The sequence below is a fragment of the Bison bison genome, unplaced genomic scaffold (assembly GCF_000754665.1).
Source record: "Bison bison bison isolate TAMUID 2011002044 unplaced genomic scaffold, Bison_UMD1.0 scf7180017864151, whole genome shotgun sequence".
Taxonomy (NCBI): Eukaryota; Metazoa; Chordata; class Mammalia; order Artiodactyla; family Bovidae; genus Bison; species Bison bison.
Genome location: NW_011494723.1, coordinates 357,485 through 376,152, shown reverse-complemented (window position 1 = coordinate 376,152; position 18,668 = coordinate 357,485). Strand labels below are relative to the sequence as shown.

Below are 18,668 nucleotides of genomic sequence, written 5' to 3'. Positions count from 1 at the left end.
CGGCATGCCCTCACACCTCAAGGATGGATTCTCTTGCTATTATCCAAATAAAATAGAGCTGTAACACTAATTTGTCTAACAGCTATAACACAGTCTGTTCAAGACCCGAGAGCTGTGACGCGCCGAGGGCTTTAATGTCTATCGATCCAAATTTCTGTTGTGACAAGACAGAACCGAGCATACACTCACTTGACAGGCAGGAAACAGAATTTCATAGACTCAAACTACAGCATGGGGCTGGGAAGAGACCTGGGACTCTGCAAGACGTGAGGATTGAAGGGATCTTTACAGAGCGCTGTGTCTGCACAGTGTGCTCCTGGAAGGACGCAGTGGGAAGTGGCAGCAGTGGTTGCTGCTGGGGAGGACGCAGCGGGTGTCAAGGAGCAGAGGAAGGGAAACAGTCACTGTTCACAGCGGGCCCTTCTGTAAGCTCTGAATGCTGGATCGTGGACATGCATCACCTACACATAAATCATCATCATCATTTAAGAGACAAACGAATGATATAAACCCCACAGAAAAGGGGACTTTCCTCGTGGGCCAGTGGTTAAGACCACGAGCTTCCAATGCAAGTGTGCAGGTTCGATCCCTGCTCAGGGAACTAAGATCCACATGCTATGTGGCTTGGCTAAAAAAAAAAAAAAAAATTTTAAATAAGAGTAACTTTAAAAATAAATAAAACTCACAAAAATGAGCCTGTACAAACAATCCCAAGTTAGCGAATCTCAAGTTTCCATGCTTTCATTTAGCGTCCTCTTGTTGTGTGGTCGGGGGAGTTGTGAAAGAAGAGAACACCAAGATCAACAGTGGGCGCTAAAATTACTTCTGAGCTCTCAGCTCTGACTCCCAACCACCAGGAGCTCCTCTGTCTGGAGGTCCCTTCCATGGGCCTCTCCAAGACAGGATGCTCCAAATTCAAATCCCCCTCTTGTCTCCCTCTTTCCTTCCCTCTTTCCTCCAAGCCTAAGCCCCTTCTGATATTTTCCAGTATTATGAGAAACAACTACCCATCCAGCTTCCCAATCTAAAAGCCTGAGCACTGCCTTAGGGACCGTCTCACACTCATTACAGTTGCAAATACTGTAAATTCCATCTTAATGATGCATTTCACGAAGGTGTCCTCTCCTGCTGTCCTACTGATGCCTTACACACCGTATTCCTTCCCTGGAATGGGACCTCCCACCAGTCTCACAGCGAGTTCATGCTCCATGTGTCCCAGCCCTCACCCCCATCAGCTTCTTTAAACACGATGACTTCATCATGCTGAGGAGCCTTGGACAGCTCCCTGCTGCCTACAGAATTCAGTCCAAATGCCCTATTTTGACAAATGACTGTTTACATTGTGCACCAGTCGATCCTATCCATCCTCAAGGAAAGCAACCCTGAATATTCATTGGAAGGACTGATGTTGAAGCTGAAACTCCAATACTTTGGCCACCTGATGTGAAGAGCTGACTCATTGGAAAAGACCCTGATGCTGGTAAAGACTGAAGGTAAAAGAAGAGGGTGGCAGAGGATGAGATAGTTGGATGGGATCATCCACTAAGAGGACATGAGTTTGAGCAAACTCTGGGAGATGGTGAAGTACAGGCTTCCCTGTACTGCAGTCCATGGGGTCGCAAAGAGTTGGACTGAGCGACTGAACAACAAAATTGCGAACAGAAGAATCATTTCACCCCTAACACATGCCCGCGCTCTGACCACTCTTAAGTAATCAGCCTTGCTCATTTCTGCCTCTCCCTGCCTCCACATCTTTGCACTGGTTGTTTCCTTGACTTGAAAGCTTCCCCCTCACCCCACTTTGCTTATCCAAAGAGAAATTCCTGTCCACCCTTCTAGACCCCTACTCATCTTACATTTCCTCTGAAAAGCCTCTCAGGACTGCTGCCTCCTCTTTGCTCCTCTGACACTCTGCACATATACCCCCTTACCACACTCTTTCATAATTGTTTATGTTTCTATCTCTCCTGCCAGAAAAGTCAGAGGCTTTAAAAAAAAAAAAAAAAGCAGCCGCTATATTTTATTCATCTTTGAATCCGCTGCACCTCCCTGCTAGCATTGCACATAAATGTTTGCTGAATGAATTGGCAGCAAGTACTTTGGTAAAAATATAACACATTATTCCCCCAATTCTATAGACCTCTGTGGCTAAAATCTCATTTCTTTGGCCTCTCTCTCTCTGCATACCTATTGGCACGCTACCACAGGTCTCAGGAGGGCCGGTTATTCAAACAGAGCTAACAAAGTGCCTGCTATTTGTAAACAGGGCCATTTGTAAACCCTCTGGGCTAGATTTAGAGATTGCCTATCCAACTCTAACAGCAATTCTTTGAGCACTCATCCACTCTAACAAGTGTTTCTTTCCCAAATGTCTGGAGTCGTATAAGTAACCTTTGTTTACCCTGAAAACATTTTCAGGGAAGCTGAAAGGAACTAAAAATAAAACATAAAAAATAAAAACCATGTAGTTACCCTAGAGGGACCCACCTATCAGTGAGCGTCCGGTACCCTGGGGCGGAGCGGGGTGGGGGGGCTATTCAGAGACTCAGCTCTGAGCCCTGGCACTTCCGCTGTCATCAGCTACTTTACTGCCTGAACCTCCGAGGCTCTCTGCTCCCTAGCGAAGACCTTGACAGTCCATTAATCACAAGACTATTCAGGTAAAACAGCATCAAAAGCAAAGTGATAAGCTTGGTGGCCCGAGGAACAGTGGTCTTTAGGGTTCCTGGACCCAATTCCTCTCAAATAAAGTGGGCGCTGACCGCCGTCCCAGTGCGGCGGTCTCCGCCCCACCCAGGCTTCCAACGCGAGTACTCACGGCTCCGGGGTGTAGAGGGGGTCCGAGCCGTGGCGGACGTACTGAGTGCAGTGGAACACTCTGTAGGCCAGTCCCGCCAGGAAGTCCCGAGGGCTCAGGTATCCGGCCACTGGCCTCACCGTGAAGCCAGATCTTTCTAAAGAGGTAACAGAAAGAGTCAACTAAGTATTAAGGCGACAGGACTTGACGGCCCAAGCAGGGCTCCCTATTATTTTTAAGGACGTTCCAGAAACAATGTAATCAAGGTTCTAAAACTCTTGACAATTGAATGACATACACTGTTAACAGCTATCACATTTGTGGCTTCTGATAACTAAAATATACTCACGAATGATGGTTTCCAGGGGAACAAGACATTCATTAAAATGGAAAGAAAGGTGAAAAAAAAAATAGGATTTAAATTCAGAGACCAAATTAGGGTAAGAAAGCTCAAATGCACAGAAGACTACAATGTAAACTTTTGGTGGTGAGCATACTAGACTGTACACAGAAACCGAAATGTAAGGTTGTACACACGAAACTTATCTAATATTCCAAACCAATGTGGCCTTGATAAGAAATAAATTATTTTAAAAGACATCAGATTGTGAAAGACTGCTACACATTTTGTGCTTCTATTTACGTGATGCCCAAACAAGGAAAACCTATAGACAGAAAGCGAATCAGTGGTTTCCCAGGGCTAAGGATAGGAACAAGGATTGATTATAAAGGAGCAAAAGAAAACTTTCTGTAGTGATAGAAATGTTGTAAAACTGAACTGTTGTAATGGTTACAATTCTATAAATTTACTAACATCACTGACTTGTACAGTTACAAAGGGTAAATTTTATTTTATGTAAACTATACCTCAATGAAGCTGCTAAAAAATATAAATAAAATATAGTGATGCTTACCATGTATCACTTGATATCTTTCTAAAGACACACCTAGATAAGAATACTTTCTGTGTGTATGTGGTCAGTGAACACACTGCCAATTTAGCCTGTTGACTAGCACTATGGAACTGGTTCACACTACAGCTTTTTATTGATAGTCAAACCTATGGTTTTTCCAGCAATCATGTACGGATTTGAGAGCTGGACCGTAAAGAAGGCTGAGTGTCAAAGAATTGATGCTTTTGAACTGTGGTGCTGGAGAAGACTCTTGAGAGTCCTTTGGACTGCAAGAAGATCAAGCTAGTCAATCCTAAAGGAAATCAACCCTGAATACTCATTGGAAGGACTGATGCTAAAGCTGAATCCCCAAAACTTTGGCCACCTGATGTGAAGAACTAACTCTGGAAAAGACCCTGATGCTGGAAAAGATTGAAGGCAGGAGGAGAAGGGGGCAACAGAGGATGAGATGGTTGGATGGCACCAATGACTCAACAGACATGAGTTTGGACAGGCTCCTGGAGATGGTGATGGACAGGGAAGCCCGGCGTGCTGCAGTCCACGGCGTCACAAAGAGTTGGACACGATCAAGCTACTGAACAACAACAGCCCCCTAACCCCTTCATTCTCCACTGTCATATCCCATTTCTTTGATATTATGAAAACAATTATATTAATTGTGACAATTTGAAAGATACACTAAAGCTCTACCTGCTTTATTGGTTTGTGGTAAGAGGACAAAAACAAAATAAGCAGAATACAATAAAATGTATGAAAATCACACTAGATGGCTAACCCAGTTAAAGACTGCCTCGTGCTTCCTGCTCATCAGAGCCCACAAAAAAACAACAGGAGGGCTCTTCTCTCTGATACCAGCACTGTAAAGGCTCCCATTTTGAAAACCTCAGTTCATTCGGAAAGCACCTTTGAATGGTTAGAAATAGTTTTTAAAGATAACAACCAATTAAGTGTATAAAACAAGTCCACCCTGGGATCCTGGGTACCTACAGGGAAATAACCCTATTCTCAGATATCCTCATGCCTATGATTCTAACAATATTAAGGTCATTCCAAAAGTTTCCAGGTAGATTCATTATTCCCCACTGAAAATCAAAAAGACAAGTGTGTATTTTCTTCTTTTTGTATTCTATGCCAGTATCCCACATGTGGAGTACAAGGGGCCATTCTTTAATAGCTGTATATTTTATTTTCTTATAAATTTTAAAATGTGTATCTATCACATCAAGAACTTTGACTTTGTGAATACCATTGCTTAAGAAGTTTCTTTTTAAAATAAATCTGGTATTTTAAAAGTGGTCAACTAAAAGAAATAAAAATACACACAACTTATATTGTGCTTGCTGTTTACCAATGAATGATGCAAACTGAGTACCCAGGACACCCAGTTCACCAAGGTGGTGAAAAAAACAGCAATAATAGTAGTGATCATAACTGAAACTCTGGTACGCTTAATGTGTGCCCAGCAACAACTTTAGGCACACATTTTTAGTTTCCCTTCCCAACCTTGTAAAGTAGATAAAATTATGATCCCTGTCTGCAGAGAGGAAATGGAGGCAAAGAGAAATTAAGGCAATTCATCCATCTAAGGTCACATAGCCAGGAACTGGTGGAGCCGGGCCTCAAGCCCAGGCATTCTGCATCCAGAATCTGTTCTGTACCATACTACCCCTCATAAAAATATTAAACTAGGTGACAGATATGGAAAATATTGAGATGGTAATGTAATTACTGGGGTTTGAGAAACAAAGCAGTAAAAAGCAATCCTCATAGGAGTAATCAAGCCCATGGTAAATATATAATACATAACTCCATGGGAAACAAAGAGAGGCAAGCCAGAGGCGGGGCCATCAGGGAGCATGGAATCTAGTTAAAACCACCATAAGGTATCACATAATTAGGGGCTAACTGAGTGATACTGATCAGCGGTTCTTAACTCTTTCAGTAACAAATGCCATGGATGGCAACCATGCCCAGGGCTTGGTCCCCTAACCATCACGCTAAGGGTGGTTCTCAGGGGACCCACTGTCAGGCCATGACTGCCTTTCCCCTGATACACACATGATCTGGGATGAAATCGGGAAAGGGAGAGGTCACGGTGGCTGTTACAATCAGGATTCAGAGAGAATCCAGGGCTCGCTCCGAGGCTTGAGTAACACAAAGAATTTGAGTAGGTGGAGGGATGACTGTGGTGCTGGAGAAGACTCCTGAGGGTCCCTGGGACAGCAAGGAAGTCAAACAGTCCATCCCAAAGGAAAGCAACCCTGAATACTCATTGGAAGAGCTGATGCTGAAGCTCCAATACTTTGGTCACATGATGCGAAGAGCCGACTCATTGGAACAGACCTTGATGCTGGGAAGGCAGAAGAAGAAGAGGGTGACAGAGGATGAGATGGTGGGACGGCACCACTGATTCAATGGACATGAACTTGGGCAAACTCCAGGAGATGGTGACAGCCAGGGAAGCCTGGCGCACTACAGTCCACGGGTTTGCAAAGTCAGATACAACTTGGCAACTGAACAACAAGGGACGACTATGCTAGCAAGTCGCAGAGCCTAAGTAATGATATGAAGACCCACAGCTAGAACAAAGGGTTTGTGCAGAGTGGTCTTGGCAGGAGACACCCTGGGAAAACTGGGTCAGGGCCGTGAGCTGAGGATGAGCAGCCAAGAGCTTGCCTCTGTTATAAAGCAGAGGCCAGCAAACTACGGTCTGTAGTCCAAACCCAGGTTGCTGCCTGTTCGTATACACCTGTGAGCTAAGAATAGTTTCTGCATTTTCAAATGTTCACGTTTAAACAGTGATATGCTGCTGCTGCTAAGTCGCGTCAGTCGTGTCTGACTCTGTGTGACCCCACAGACAGCAGCCCACCAGGCTCCCCCGTCCCTGGGATTCTCCAGGCAAGAACACTGGAGTGGGTTGCCATTTCCTTCTCCAGTGCATGAAAGTGAAAAGTGGAAATGAAGTCGCTCGGTCATGTCTGACTCTTAGCGACGCCATGGACTGCAGCCTACCAGGCTCCTCCATCCATGGGATTTTCCAGGCAAGAGTACTGGAGTGGGTTGCCATTGCCTTCTCCCAAAGTGATATAAGTATGTACTAATAGCCTCAATTTTGGCTCCTGGCCCACACAACCTAAAATATTTACTGTCCATCTGGACTCTTACCAAAAAAAATTAAAAGTTTGCCAACCTCAGTAAAATCAAGGGGAAGCCACTGATAGCTTCTGAGCACAGATGCCAGGAACAAAGGAATTCTAGGGAGCTTCACCTGGGAGCTATGGACAGGAGAGGAGAGGGGAGGAGAGACTGCTGTCAGGGATGCAACGATGAGGCCTCAGTTCGAGTGTGGCACTGGATGGAAGGAAAAGGACAGGCTCAGTACGGGGCTCGAGCTAGAAGTGGCGGGCCCGCAGACTGGGGCAAGCTCAGCTCCAGTTAGGCCCTTCCCATAAGCCCCTGCTCTGATGCCCTGGGCCTGGGAGTACATTCCCTTAGATGGCAAAATGAACTTTACTCATGTAATTAAGGTAAGGGTCTTGCGCTGGGGCCATCAGCCCAGATTATCCCGGTGGGGCCACTCACAAGCATGCTTCTGAGAGGCAGGCAGGAGGGTCAGAGAAGGAGGCAAGTAGGTGATGGAAGCAAAGGTCAGAGTGAGGCGAGGAAGGGCTCTGTGGGAAGGTATGCAGATAGACTCTAGAAGCTGAAAAGGAAGGAAACAGAAGTCTCCAGAGGGATCCAGCCTTGCCAAGACCTTGATTTTAGACTTCTAACCTTCAGAACTTTAGGATAATACATTCACGTTAAGTCACTAAGCCTGTGGTAATTTGTTACAGCTGAATAAGAAGCTTCTACAAAGGCTGATGAAGTGTCGCGGGAAGAGGGTGGGTAGGACTTCAGAGAAAGAGTGTTAACGAGCAGGACTCTCTGAGGCCTTCCCAGAATAGACCCCATCCGTGTCCTCTGCCTGCCTTTTGTCTGTGGAAAACTCTTTGCCAATGAATAAATTTAATCAGAGAAGTAAGAAGAGAAAGGAAAACAGTCAAGCAAGCCAAAATAAGAATACTGCAGCCATTAAACAAAGTCAAGGGCCTTTCATTCTTCCTCAAGGAATATGGACAATATTGTGAGCCGTGTTCTTTGAGCTGTTTTGCAGAAACTGAAACCTCCACCAGGTGGAAGAAGTTAACTGTGTGCTGCCCACAAGCACATACACCCCAGACTACTCGCAATTACCTCCCCACCAACCAACTGGAAAACCGTCCAGGAGCTGCTCACAGCCTGCTCCTGGAACACTCCCAGACTCCTTAGTAGGCCCCCAGGGCAGGACACGTAATTCGGAGGGCATTGACCTGCTGTGGCCCGCCTTTGCCTGGAGCAATAAAACTACTCTTTAGGCGACAGGCGTCCTTAGCATCTGAGCCTAAAGAATCGATCACCCCCGATAGAAACGGGGAAGGCAGGCGAGGAAGGAAGCTCCAGGGAGGGAAGCAGGCCGCAAGATTTCAGCTTTTAGAGCCGGCGTACTTGAAACAGGGGAGAGAGAGAGAAGAGCAGAACCCGAGGACTCAGCCACAGTGAAGGACAGAGCAAGCAGCAGGACCACGCTGAAGCTTCACCTCCACCCCCAGCCCTGCGAGAGCCTAGAGTTTTCCCGGTCGCCATCCCAGCAGGGTCGGCGAGGAGAGCGGCCACACAGAGAATGCGCCGGCTGACTCCGCTTCCCCGTGTTCACTGCCCTGCCGCCACCACCACCACCCTGAGCGTGACTTACATCAGCACTTTAGTGATCTGACTGACTCCCTGACAGAGGAAAGTCACTGTGCTCAACATTATCCATGATATTTCTTCATCCAGTATAAAACTTTGTTTCACTTGTGAGCACTAGCGTAATAAGCTGTTCGGTTGTTCACCTGCTTCCCACAGGTGGCCCAGGTACTGTCGGAGCAGCCCTCTCTTTTTAAACCAGAGGGAGTCCTATCTTGTTTGGGAAAAGGGCAGTCGCTACCCGCTGTGTCCCTGGCAGGCCCACGAGGACGCTTAGCCTGAAAGAGCCCCTGTGGAGCGCACCTTTCAGAAACGCCGAGACGTCTTCCAGCTGGGGCACGTTGTCCTCCCTGTAGCCGCAGTGTTTCGTCAGCAGAGGGAAGTTTTTCAAATACTCCCGGCAGGCGTGAGTGGGATAGAGTTTGGAGAGCTCCCGGAACACGACGCCCCAAGTCTTGGTCTCTTCCTCCGTGTACTCCACCCTGGGGATGGGCTGCCCGCTAGGCAGCAAAGAGGAGAAAAGCGTGAGTCTAGCTCTGCGCCGCTGTGCGTGCGTCCCCGCCCTCGCGCCCATGCGAGTCAGCTTGCTGCAGAGTGGCATGCCTGAGCGTCTCAAACGCTCCCACTAAGGGTTCTGTCCTTGAAGCAAATGCTAACACTCTAAGTTTGTGTTTGTGTTTAAACTTTCACATAAACGATTTATTATGTCTTCACACATCCTTCTGGACACTTGATGAAACTTTTGTTCTGATGCTGGGATCCGTAACAAGGTAAGAGCTCTGGGTTGAAGGAACTGGTTTACATATAAAACTGTGCTCTGAGGACTTTGTCTGCAATCCCCTGACAACAGTAAAACATGGATATTGCTTTTTGAAAATAAAATTGCCCATAGATCCTCTGTCCTTTGGGGGAGCTCGCCCCAATCTCCAAGGATAATTTTGAGGTTATTTGTTCAGTTTGCAATACCCTGGGAAACACTAAAGGACTGTGGAATTTAAGAGTTTTGCAAACTGCAAAATGGGAGCATTTATTAGACATCATGCTAAGAGGTGCACACATTAAGACCTGTCTGTCAGGAGAGAGGACAGCAAACTTTTTCTGTAAAAAGCAAAAAAAGTAAGTATTTTAGGCTTATATGCCATGCAGTCTCTATCAAAACCGCTCAGTTCTGCCATCATATCTTGAAGACAGCCACAGATAAGATGTAAACACAAGAATGTAGCTATGTTCTAATAGAACTTGGATTACAAAAACAGGTGATGGTCTGGATTCAGCCCATAAGTCATAGGGAGCTGACGTCTGGTTTGGAACACTGAGAGGCAACCCTGGACTAGAGTGGTCAGGGAGAGCTTCCTGGAGGAGGCACAACTTAAGCTGAGGCTGTTGGCCAAGCAGGATGTGCAGGTTCCCTGACAGAAAGTTGAGTTTAAAAATGCTCTTCTAATAACAGACAGCAGGAGAAGGGGGCAGCAGAGGATGAGATGGTTAGATAGCATCACTGACTCAATGGACATGATTTTGAGCAAACTCCAGGAGACAGTGGAGGACAGAGGAGCCTGGCGTGCTGCAGTTCATGAGGTCACAAGGAGTCGGACATGACTTCTCGACTGAAACAACAAGAAAAACAGCAGGTGGCAGCCAGGAGCAGAGACCAGAGCTCCTGAGGCCACGCGAACCAGGAGGAAGTGGAGAATATGGACGTGTACTTTCGAAAACTATTGCTTGAGGAAGCAGAATCTGAATTTAGCCTCTGATTACGAAACCTATTCTGAAAGTGAAGTTGGGCTTGGAGAAAACTCCTCATGACATGTTCAACAGTTACCAGCCGAATCCCCTGACCGCCACCCCCAGCCACTTGTCACAGGTTCTACCCCGCAGTCAGCAAAGACCCACACAGCGTGTGGGAGTCCAACACACACACGCATAAGGCTAGGGAGTCTCTCCCTGTGAGCTCATAAACCAGCCTGCACAGCAGCCCCCCAGGAGCGCAGGCACAGGCAGCCACTGCCCCTCAAGCTGCTCCACGCTGTGGTCACTCAGAAGAACCCCTGGGGCAGTGCAAAGGGGTGGGGAACAGTAATCAGAGCAGGCTCACAGCAGATCCCGCTCCCACTCTACAGACTTGAAAAGTTCTTACCAAAATGCTTTCTAAGGTTCAGGTTCAAATGTGCTTCCCATCATCCCAAATTATTTTTATTTTTAAAAAACTAACGGCAGTACATGAAGGATGAACGAATAACACATACTGAAGAAAAACCCAGAAATTAACATTTATTTTCTCTAAGTACCAAGACTGGGGCTTATGACAAACCAAATTAGAACATGATTAGCCTTGTTTGAATTTGATTGTTGATAATAAATAAAAAATTACAACCTGGCAAATATTTGCTGTGAAGATTAAGACTGCTAAAAATTAGCATCGTGATGAATTAGAAGAAAGCTTGAAATGAAGAGTAAAAATAGAAAGGATGTAAGGAAATAAAAATATAAGCGATCTGCCTCTGGTACTAGAAAATTCAACACAATCAATCTAAGGCAGGGAAGACGATTACGCTCATAAGGGCTGGGCAAATCAGAAGGTAGAAAGCGATGAGGCTGAAACAACACATGAAATATTGAGAAGCCATTTGAAAAGAATCATGAGGTCAAACTTTTCCCTTCGACATCAATCTGCAACAGGCAGCATTTCAAAGGGGAACTGACTGTAGCCAACAGGAAGAAGACAGAAAAGTGTGAGCTGGGGTAGAGAGAAAGGGTGATACAGACCCTCCTCCACTTACAGTGGGTTAATCGTGACAAATCGAAAATATCGCTGTCACAAACCCCTTTAAGACACCTAACCTACCCAATGTGATGGCTTAGTCTGCTGCTGCTGCTGCTGCTAAGTCGCTTCAGTCGTGTCCGACTCTGTGCAACCCCATAGATGGCAGCTCATCAGGCTCCCCTGTCCCTGGGATTCTCCAGGCAAGAACACTGGAGTGGGTTGCCATTTCCTTCTCCAATGGCTTAGTCTGCTGCTGCTGCTGCTGCTGCTAAGTCGCTTCAGTCGTCTCCGACTCTGTGCGACCCCATAGACAGCAGCCCACCAGGCTTCCCTGTTCCTGAGATTCTCAAGTCAAGAACACTGGAGTGGGTTGCCATTTCCTTCTCCAATGCATGAAACTGAAAAGTGAAAGTGAAGTCGCTCAGTCGTGTCTGACTCTTAGTGACCACATGGACTGCAGCCTTCCAGGCTCCTCCGTCCATGGGATTTTCCAGGCAAAAGTACTGAAGTGGGGTGCCATTGCCTTCTGCTGCTGCTAAGTTGCTTCAGTCGTGTCCGACTCTGTGTGACCCCAAAGACGGCAGCTCACCAGGCTCCCCAGTCCCTGGGATTCTCCAGGCAGGAACACTGGAGTGGGCTGCCACTTCCTTCTCCAATGCATGAAAGTGAAAAGTGAAAGTGAAGTCACTCAGTCATGCCTGACTCTTAGCGACCCTATGGACTGCAGCCTACCAGGCTCCTCCGTCCATGGGATTTTTCCAGACAAGAGTACCAGAGTAGGTTGCCATTGCCTTCTCCATTGGCTTAGTCTAGCCTATGTTAAATGTGCTCAGAACACTTACATTATTGGCCTACACGTGGGCAAAATCATCTAACACAAAATCTGTTTTATAATAAAGTGGTGTGTATCTCATGCAACTTATGGAATACGGTACTGAAAGTGAAAAATAGAATGGTACCTGGCTTCGGAATCAGGAGGCTGACTGTGGCTCCCTGCCACAGCCCAACATCATGAGAATTTCTCTGCATGCCACACTGAGAAAAAAGATCAAAATTCAAAGGACAGTTTCTCCTGAATGCATTTCACTTCCATACCATATTGAGGTGGAATCATTAAGTTGAGGACTGTCTGTATTACTCTCTGTTACTTACTAATGAATTTCCAGCATGGCAATCTTGGGGGTACAGACAGTCACATAGAGTCTCATCTGTCCCCACTTGTCTGTCCTGCCTGGGTAACTAATGAGGCTGCTCTCTGAGTGAATGGCTGGTGGAGTGCTCTGCTGCTTCCCTGAACAGGTAATTCTCACTGATCGTAGAAAGAAATTTCTTACCCTGCTCTGACCCCCTCATCTTGGGTAACTATTTAAGGTAAATGTTTAAATATCAGCTTCACACCAAGTAAAGGCTAGTTTTACCCATTTATTTTTTGTTAAAAATATCCCTAAAAGAGACAAAATAAAAGACATTTCCCATTTTTCTATGTAGTTGATACAGGTATATAATAATAGCTCATTTTTGAGAGCTTCCTATGGCCAGACAGTTTTTTTAAGTTCAGCCTTTTTATTTAACTTGGTCCATTTGATTCTCACAACTTCATTGAAGTAGACCCCCACACACACACTTTACAGCTAAGGCTACTAAGGCTCAAGAAGCTAAGTCATTTGACTAAATTACGGCGCCAAGCTTAAAACTCAGTCTGTCAGGTTCGAGACTGGCTGTGGTCTTAACCGATTAGCATACACCTATGAAATAAAGAATTTATTCCAGGTACCAGCTTATTTCCACATACCAAATTAAAATAAGGCTTATAGGTATCCATACTTAAATACAGAAAGTCTCATATGTTATCACAAGAGCAGCATGTGTCTGGAGATTCCACAAAGTCCTGTCTTATTTATTCACTCATGTAACCTTCTCAGGGAGGCTGCCAGCTAGTGCTGGGGGCACCAGGAATGCAGGGGCACCCACATATTTTTTTTTAAACTTTGAGATTTGACATTTATAAAAATAAAAATGGTAGTCATGAGAAAAATCGGCATGTGCTACACTTCTCTGTACTTGTCATGGGATTGTAGGCCTTTTGTGAATTATGTATAAGAATGACAGAGTTGTGTCCCAATCTTTCTAGGGCCTAGGACATATACCCACATATCACTATGCATCCATCCTTGGGTATATGTCATAACACACACGTAATAGGCACCACATCCCAGAGTCCTAAAACTCTGCTGTCCCACAGCTGAAGTCCTGAAGCAGTCCACATTCTAGAGAGAGCTCCCAGCAACTGGCGCCAACCACCTCCCTGCAGGGCTTGGTAGGAGAAGCAGAAATGGCTCTCCCACCAGCAAACCCCTCTCGTACCAACCTTCCCACCTCACCAAACCTCACCCACCAGTCTAACAGGGAGTCAGACATGCAGGACCGCAAAGGAGGCTAGTGTTGGAGGGGAAATCCCTGCTCTTTCTCCTTCCCCAGGGGAGAGGGCAGCCTGGGCCACAGAATCATTTATAAGGCCTGCAGAGCCCTCGAGAGGTAGGGTCTGGCCTCTCTTTTCCCATCTGGACGCTTGTGGAGCAGAATATCCATGCCCTCCCTGGTGCTATCACCAGAATGGAACAGTAGAGGGCTTCCCTGGTGGTCCAGTAGTTAAGAACCCAACTCGCAGTGCAGGAGACACTGGTTTGATCCTTGGTCTGGGAAGATCCCACATGCCATAGAACAACAAACCCCACGCGCCACAACGACTGAACCCATGAGCCACAATGACTAAAGCCAGTGTGCCCCAGAGCACATGCTCTGCGACAGAAGAAGCCTCTGCAGTGAGAAGCCTGGACCGGAGAGGAGCTCCAGCCCGCCACAGCTGGAGAAGGCCCGTGTGCAGCTGAAGACCAGCACAGGCAAAACAGATAAATAGTAACATTTTAAAACCGAAGAAACAAAAGAATGGATTGGTAGAGATGGCCCCGGAGAGTGTCTGGAGGCCCCGGAATGTGGTGTGCTCCGGGGAGGATGAGCGCACCCTGGACAGGCGTCCTCTAAACCCGAGGTTCACGGGAATGTGGGTGTGATGCCCGGTGATGGCTAGAAGCCTCTACGGGACCCACATGCTGTGCCCGCCAGGAAGATGGGTGGCCCCATTCCAGCAGTGCTGCTCAACTCTCAGGGGACAGAGGGGGGCTCCAGGGGCTCCCCTCAGCCCTGACAAGGTGGCTCTAACGGCCAGGTGCGTGCAGGAGGGGTGCCCAAACTCGGACACAGTAGAGACCACCTCATCAGAAAGAACCTTCCCAAACCAGGGTGCAAGAGGCCTGTGGCCTGCCCACCCCTGACATTCAAACAACCCTACAAAACGCCCTCAGCCTCCTCTCTCCCTCCTCCCAGTGCCCAACTGCAGAGGAACCAAGTCCTAGAAGAGAGAAGAGAAGGAAAGATATCTCTAAACCATGCACACACACACACACACACTCCAAAGAACTGAGGAGGAGAATACACTTTGAACCAAATTTGAGATTAAGCTCTTTTTAAATGAATGGGCCTAGGTCTTAAATACCCTGGTGAGACTATTCTAATAATTGAAAATGACAGGAAATTAGATGTTGCTAAGGAACTTGCTTCCCAGCAGGAAAGTAGGATTCAACACAATACAGTTGAAAGCAGTGAGTGGGGAAAATAAAATCATTTTACATCGGTATAAACCCCAACAAGATGAGACACCTCAACAAACTAATTACAAGTGAATATTATAATTAGATCTCTAGGGAGTCTCCTCCACTTCTATGGAATTAGTTGCGATTCCAGAATTCTAAGCAACCACCAAAATTATTGCTCATAGATTCCTAAGTCACTGGAGAAACACAGATGTGACTTTCAGTAATTACCACTCATCGCGGATTCTGCCCTCTTGCCAAAGAATGGCCAACTAAGATGTTACAAACACGATAGGGAACCATCGGTCAGCCAGGACAGTGCGAGGAAAAGGACCAGAACCTTCACCATCAGGATTTAGCTTGACGACAGGAAAAACTTCTGGTACCATATGTGACTCAGAGATGACTGAGAACTTCCTTGGGAAATACGGAAGGCTGTGGGAGGCATCCTTCTGCCTGGACAGTAAAATCCCACTTTTTCTAGAGGCAATGTGATGATTCTGAAAAATCTGTTCCTTACAGAGAGGAGAGGGTGGAAAGTACATAGACAAACCTAACTGGAGGCAGGTACAGATAGAGCTAGGGTTTCCCAGGTGGCGCTAGTGGTAAAGAACCCACCTGCCAGTTCAGGGGACATAAGAGACGTAGGTTCAATGCCTGGGTCAGGAAGATCCCCTGGAGGCGGGCACGGCAACCTCCAGTACCCTCGCCTGGAGAATCCCATGGACAGAGGGGCCTGGACCCCACCCACCCCATTAGGGTCGCAGAATCAGACACAACTGAAGCGACTTAGCACACAGGCACAGGGTTATTCTCTGTAAGTCCTGAGCTTGTTAAAACAATGCTGCTTAACAACCACACTTTTACACTGAAATCCAGGAACATCGACCCCCACTGAGGCTGAAGTTACGGAAGTTTTCCCTACAGCCAGATGAATAAGCTTTTGTTTAACTATTTGTCTGATCTCCTCCACCAGGTCCAACAGCAAGCTCCTTTTCTTATACATATGTATAAGAAATGTTTTAATTTGGGGGACTGGAAAACATTTGATTATGGCGGTCCAGCCTGGATACCTCCTGGAGTCCCTGCTGCTAAAATTCCCAATAGGAGATCCAGTTTCTCTGCTTGTGTTATCTTTAGAGGAACTCTGGGGTCAAGAAGCAATTCCCCTACTCAGTGGAGGAAGATGTGACAGGCTGCAACTGACAGTAATCACATCAGGATGGCAAGGCTGGCTGAATCATGATGCAGGTTGTGTTCCTAGGAAACAGATGGATTTCCTCTGTGGCAAGGACTAAACAGAGCAGAAGAGAAACTGAGAATTGTTTAAGGGGGGATGGGTGAATCTGGTATTAACAGAAACAGGGACAGACTCATTTTCTGTTTTATCTCATTACACGTTCCTCGGGGCAGGGGATGCCTCACTTATTCAAGCGCTGCCCCTTTCACCTCTGCCTCATCTCTCATCTCCTTTCCCATCTTAGGCATTTCTCTTGGACACTTCCACCTGGGACTGCTGAAAGGAAATGAGAAGAGGTGACATGTAAAAATCCATCAATTTTGCAACTCATTAGCAATTAGCAGCTCCTCTGAGGGCTTGATCAAAGCCTTTGGAGAAAGATTATTGGAACAGGAAGGCATGAGGTTTCTGCTCCTCCTCAAATCGAGACGTGTGTGCTGCACTTCTCACTGGGCATACCCTGAATTCTGCCTCGTTCCCTATCTGTAATTCACCTTCTCTCCTTCTCATCCAGAGCACGTAAGAATATGGCAAAGTGAGACTGACACAATTCCAACATTATTCTAAGAATAATCTTGATTTTGATCTAATGCAATTGTAAAAAACAGAGACATCACTTTGCTGACAAAGGTCTGTATAGTCAAAGCTATGTTTTTTCCAGTAGTCATGTACGGATGTGAGAGTTGGATCATAAAGAAGGCTGAGGACCAAAGAACTGATGCTTTCGAACTGTGGTGCTAGAGAAGTCCCTTCAGAATCCCTTGGACAGCAAGGAGATCAAACCAGTCAATCCTAAAGGAAATCAACTCTGAAAATCATTGGAAGGACTGACGCTGAAGCTCCAATACTTTGGCCATGTGATGCAAAGAGCCAACTGAGTGAGTGGAAAAGACCCTGATGCTAGGAAAGATTAAGGGCAGGAGAAGGGGACGACAGAGGAGAAGCAGGTGACAGAGGATGAGATGGATGGCATCATCGACTCAATGGACGTGAGTTTGAACAAACTCTGGGAGATAGTGAAGGATATAGTGAAAGAGGAGATAGTAAAAGGAGAAATTGAAAGAGATAGTGAAGGACAGGCAAGACTGGAGTTCATGGGGTCACAAAGAGTTGGACACAGCTTAGCGACTGAACAACAACAACATTTAAAAAGGGAAATACTCATTATTTTCAAAACTTATTAATATTGCTCAGCATTTGTCATACTGCTAAAAACCAGATGACACACCAACATGTGGAAACCAGTCCTGGATGAGTCTCCCCCGCAGCCAGTAACCATCCCAGCACCTAACACTGTGCTGGCTGACACCACCTTCACGAGTAGCATCGCCTGCAGCCCGGAGTCACCAGAGTAGAACCATATAGTCAATAAATGTTCCACAAGATGATGGCTCATGTCTTTGAGACTGGAAAAAAAAATGTTGCTACAAATAAGAATAAAAGAAAGAAATTCTCAGTAAAGTAGATAAAGTCCATTAAAGTTTAACCAGAAGGCAAATGCCATTTTCATCTACTGATTTTTAAGAGTCAGTGAGAAAAGTCTGAGGCTCTCGAATTTGATAAAATCATCCTTCAAAAGACACTCAATAACTTTATGATAAATTACTATCAGTAGTACTCAGGGGGAAAACAAGTAAAATATCCAAATTACTTATAAACAAGTAAAATATCCAAATTATTATTCTGCTCAATCTATGCCCCATTACCATGGGTACTCCTTGAAGATAGGGACTTTTGTTTGCTTTGTTCATTTTTATAGCCTTGTCCACTCCCAGAACAAAGCCTCGAACAGACTGGTGTTCAATAAATAATATTTGTTAATAAGTAAATCAATCAATCAGAATAAAACAAGCCACACATTTAACGGTTGAAAAAAAGTACAGTTGTTTATCCAAAAGTCTGGCAGACAGGTATTTGTCTTACCTCATCCCTGTCTCATGTATTTTAATTGCTATGGAAAAAGCAGCTCCAAAGACTTTGAGATTTCTATACGTTTTCTGGAAACTTCCGATTAATTTTATGTCCTGCTTACTTTACAGGCAGAGGTTTCGCGTTTCTAATTTTCTCACTTGGGTTTCCTAGGCATTGTCACCCCTCACACTTGTAGCCAAAATCACCACAAAAGGAAGCAGCCTGTGCAAACCCAAAGTGAAGTGAAGTCACTCAGTCGCGTCCGACTCTTTGCGACCCCATGAACTGTAGCCTACCAGGTTCCTCAGTCCTCGGGATTTTCCAGGCAAGAGTACTGGAGTGGGGTGCCATTTCCTTCTCCAGGGGATCTTCCCAACCCAGAGATCGAACCCAGGTCTCCTGCGTTGCAGGCGGATGCTTTAACCTCTGAGCCACCAGGAAAGCCCAAAGGGACATAACTAAATACAGAGACGTTTCCTTGGCTAGACATCTGTTTTTTAATCTATTTATTTTTACAATATTATGTTGATTTCTCCCACAGGTCAGTATGAATCAGCCACAGGTATACACGTGTCCCCTCCCTCCCTTCTCCTACCCCATCCCCCCCACCCCGAGATTGTCAAAG

At 46.0% G+C, this 18,668-nt stretch overlaps 1 protein-coding gene across 1 annotated transcript in view; it reads right to left on the bottom strand.

Annotated features, from left to right (window-relative positions):
* Nucleotides 1–18,668, bottom strand: part of TPH2 (tryptophan hydroxylase 2) — a 102,286-nt gene that overhangs the window by 59,190 nt on the left and 24,428 nt on the right. The window contains exons 6-7 of the mRNA XM_010840943.1: nt 8,782–8,978; nt 2,819–2,954 (exon numbers count right to left, since the gene is read on the bottom strand). Of these exons, the coding sequence (XP_010839245.1) occupies nt 2,819–2,954; nt 8,782–8,978 (333 nt within the window). The remainder of the gene's footprint in view (nt 1–2,818; nt 2,955–8,781; nt 8,979–18,668) is intronic.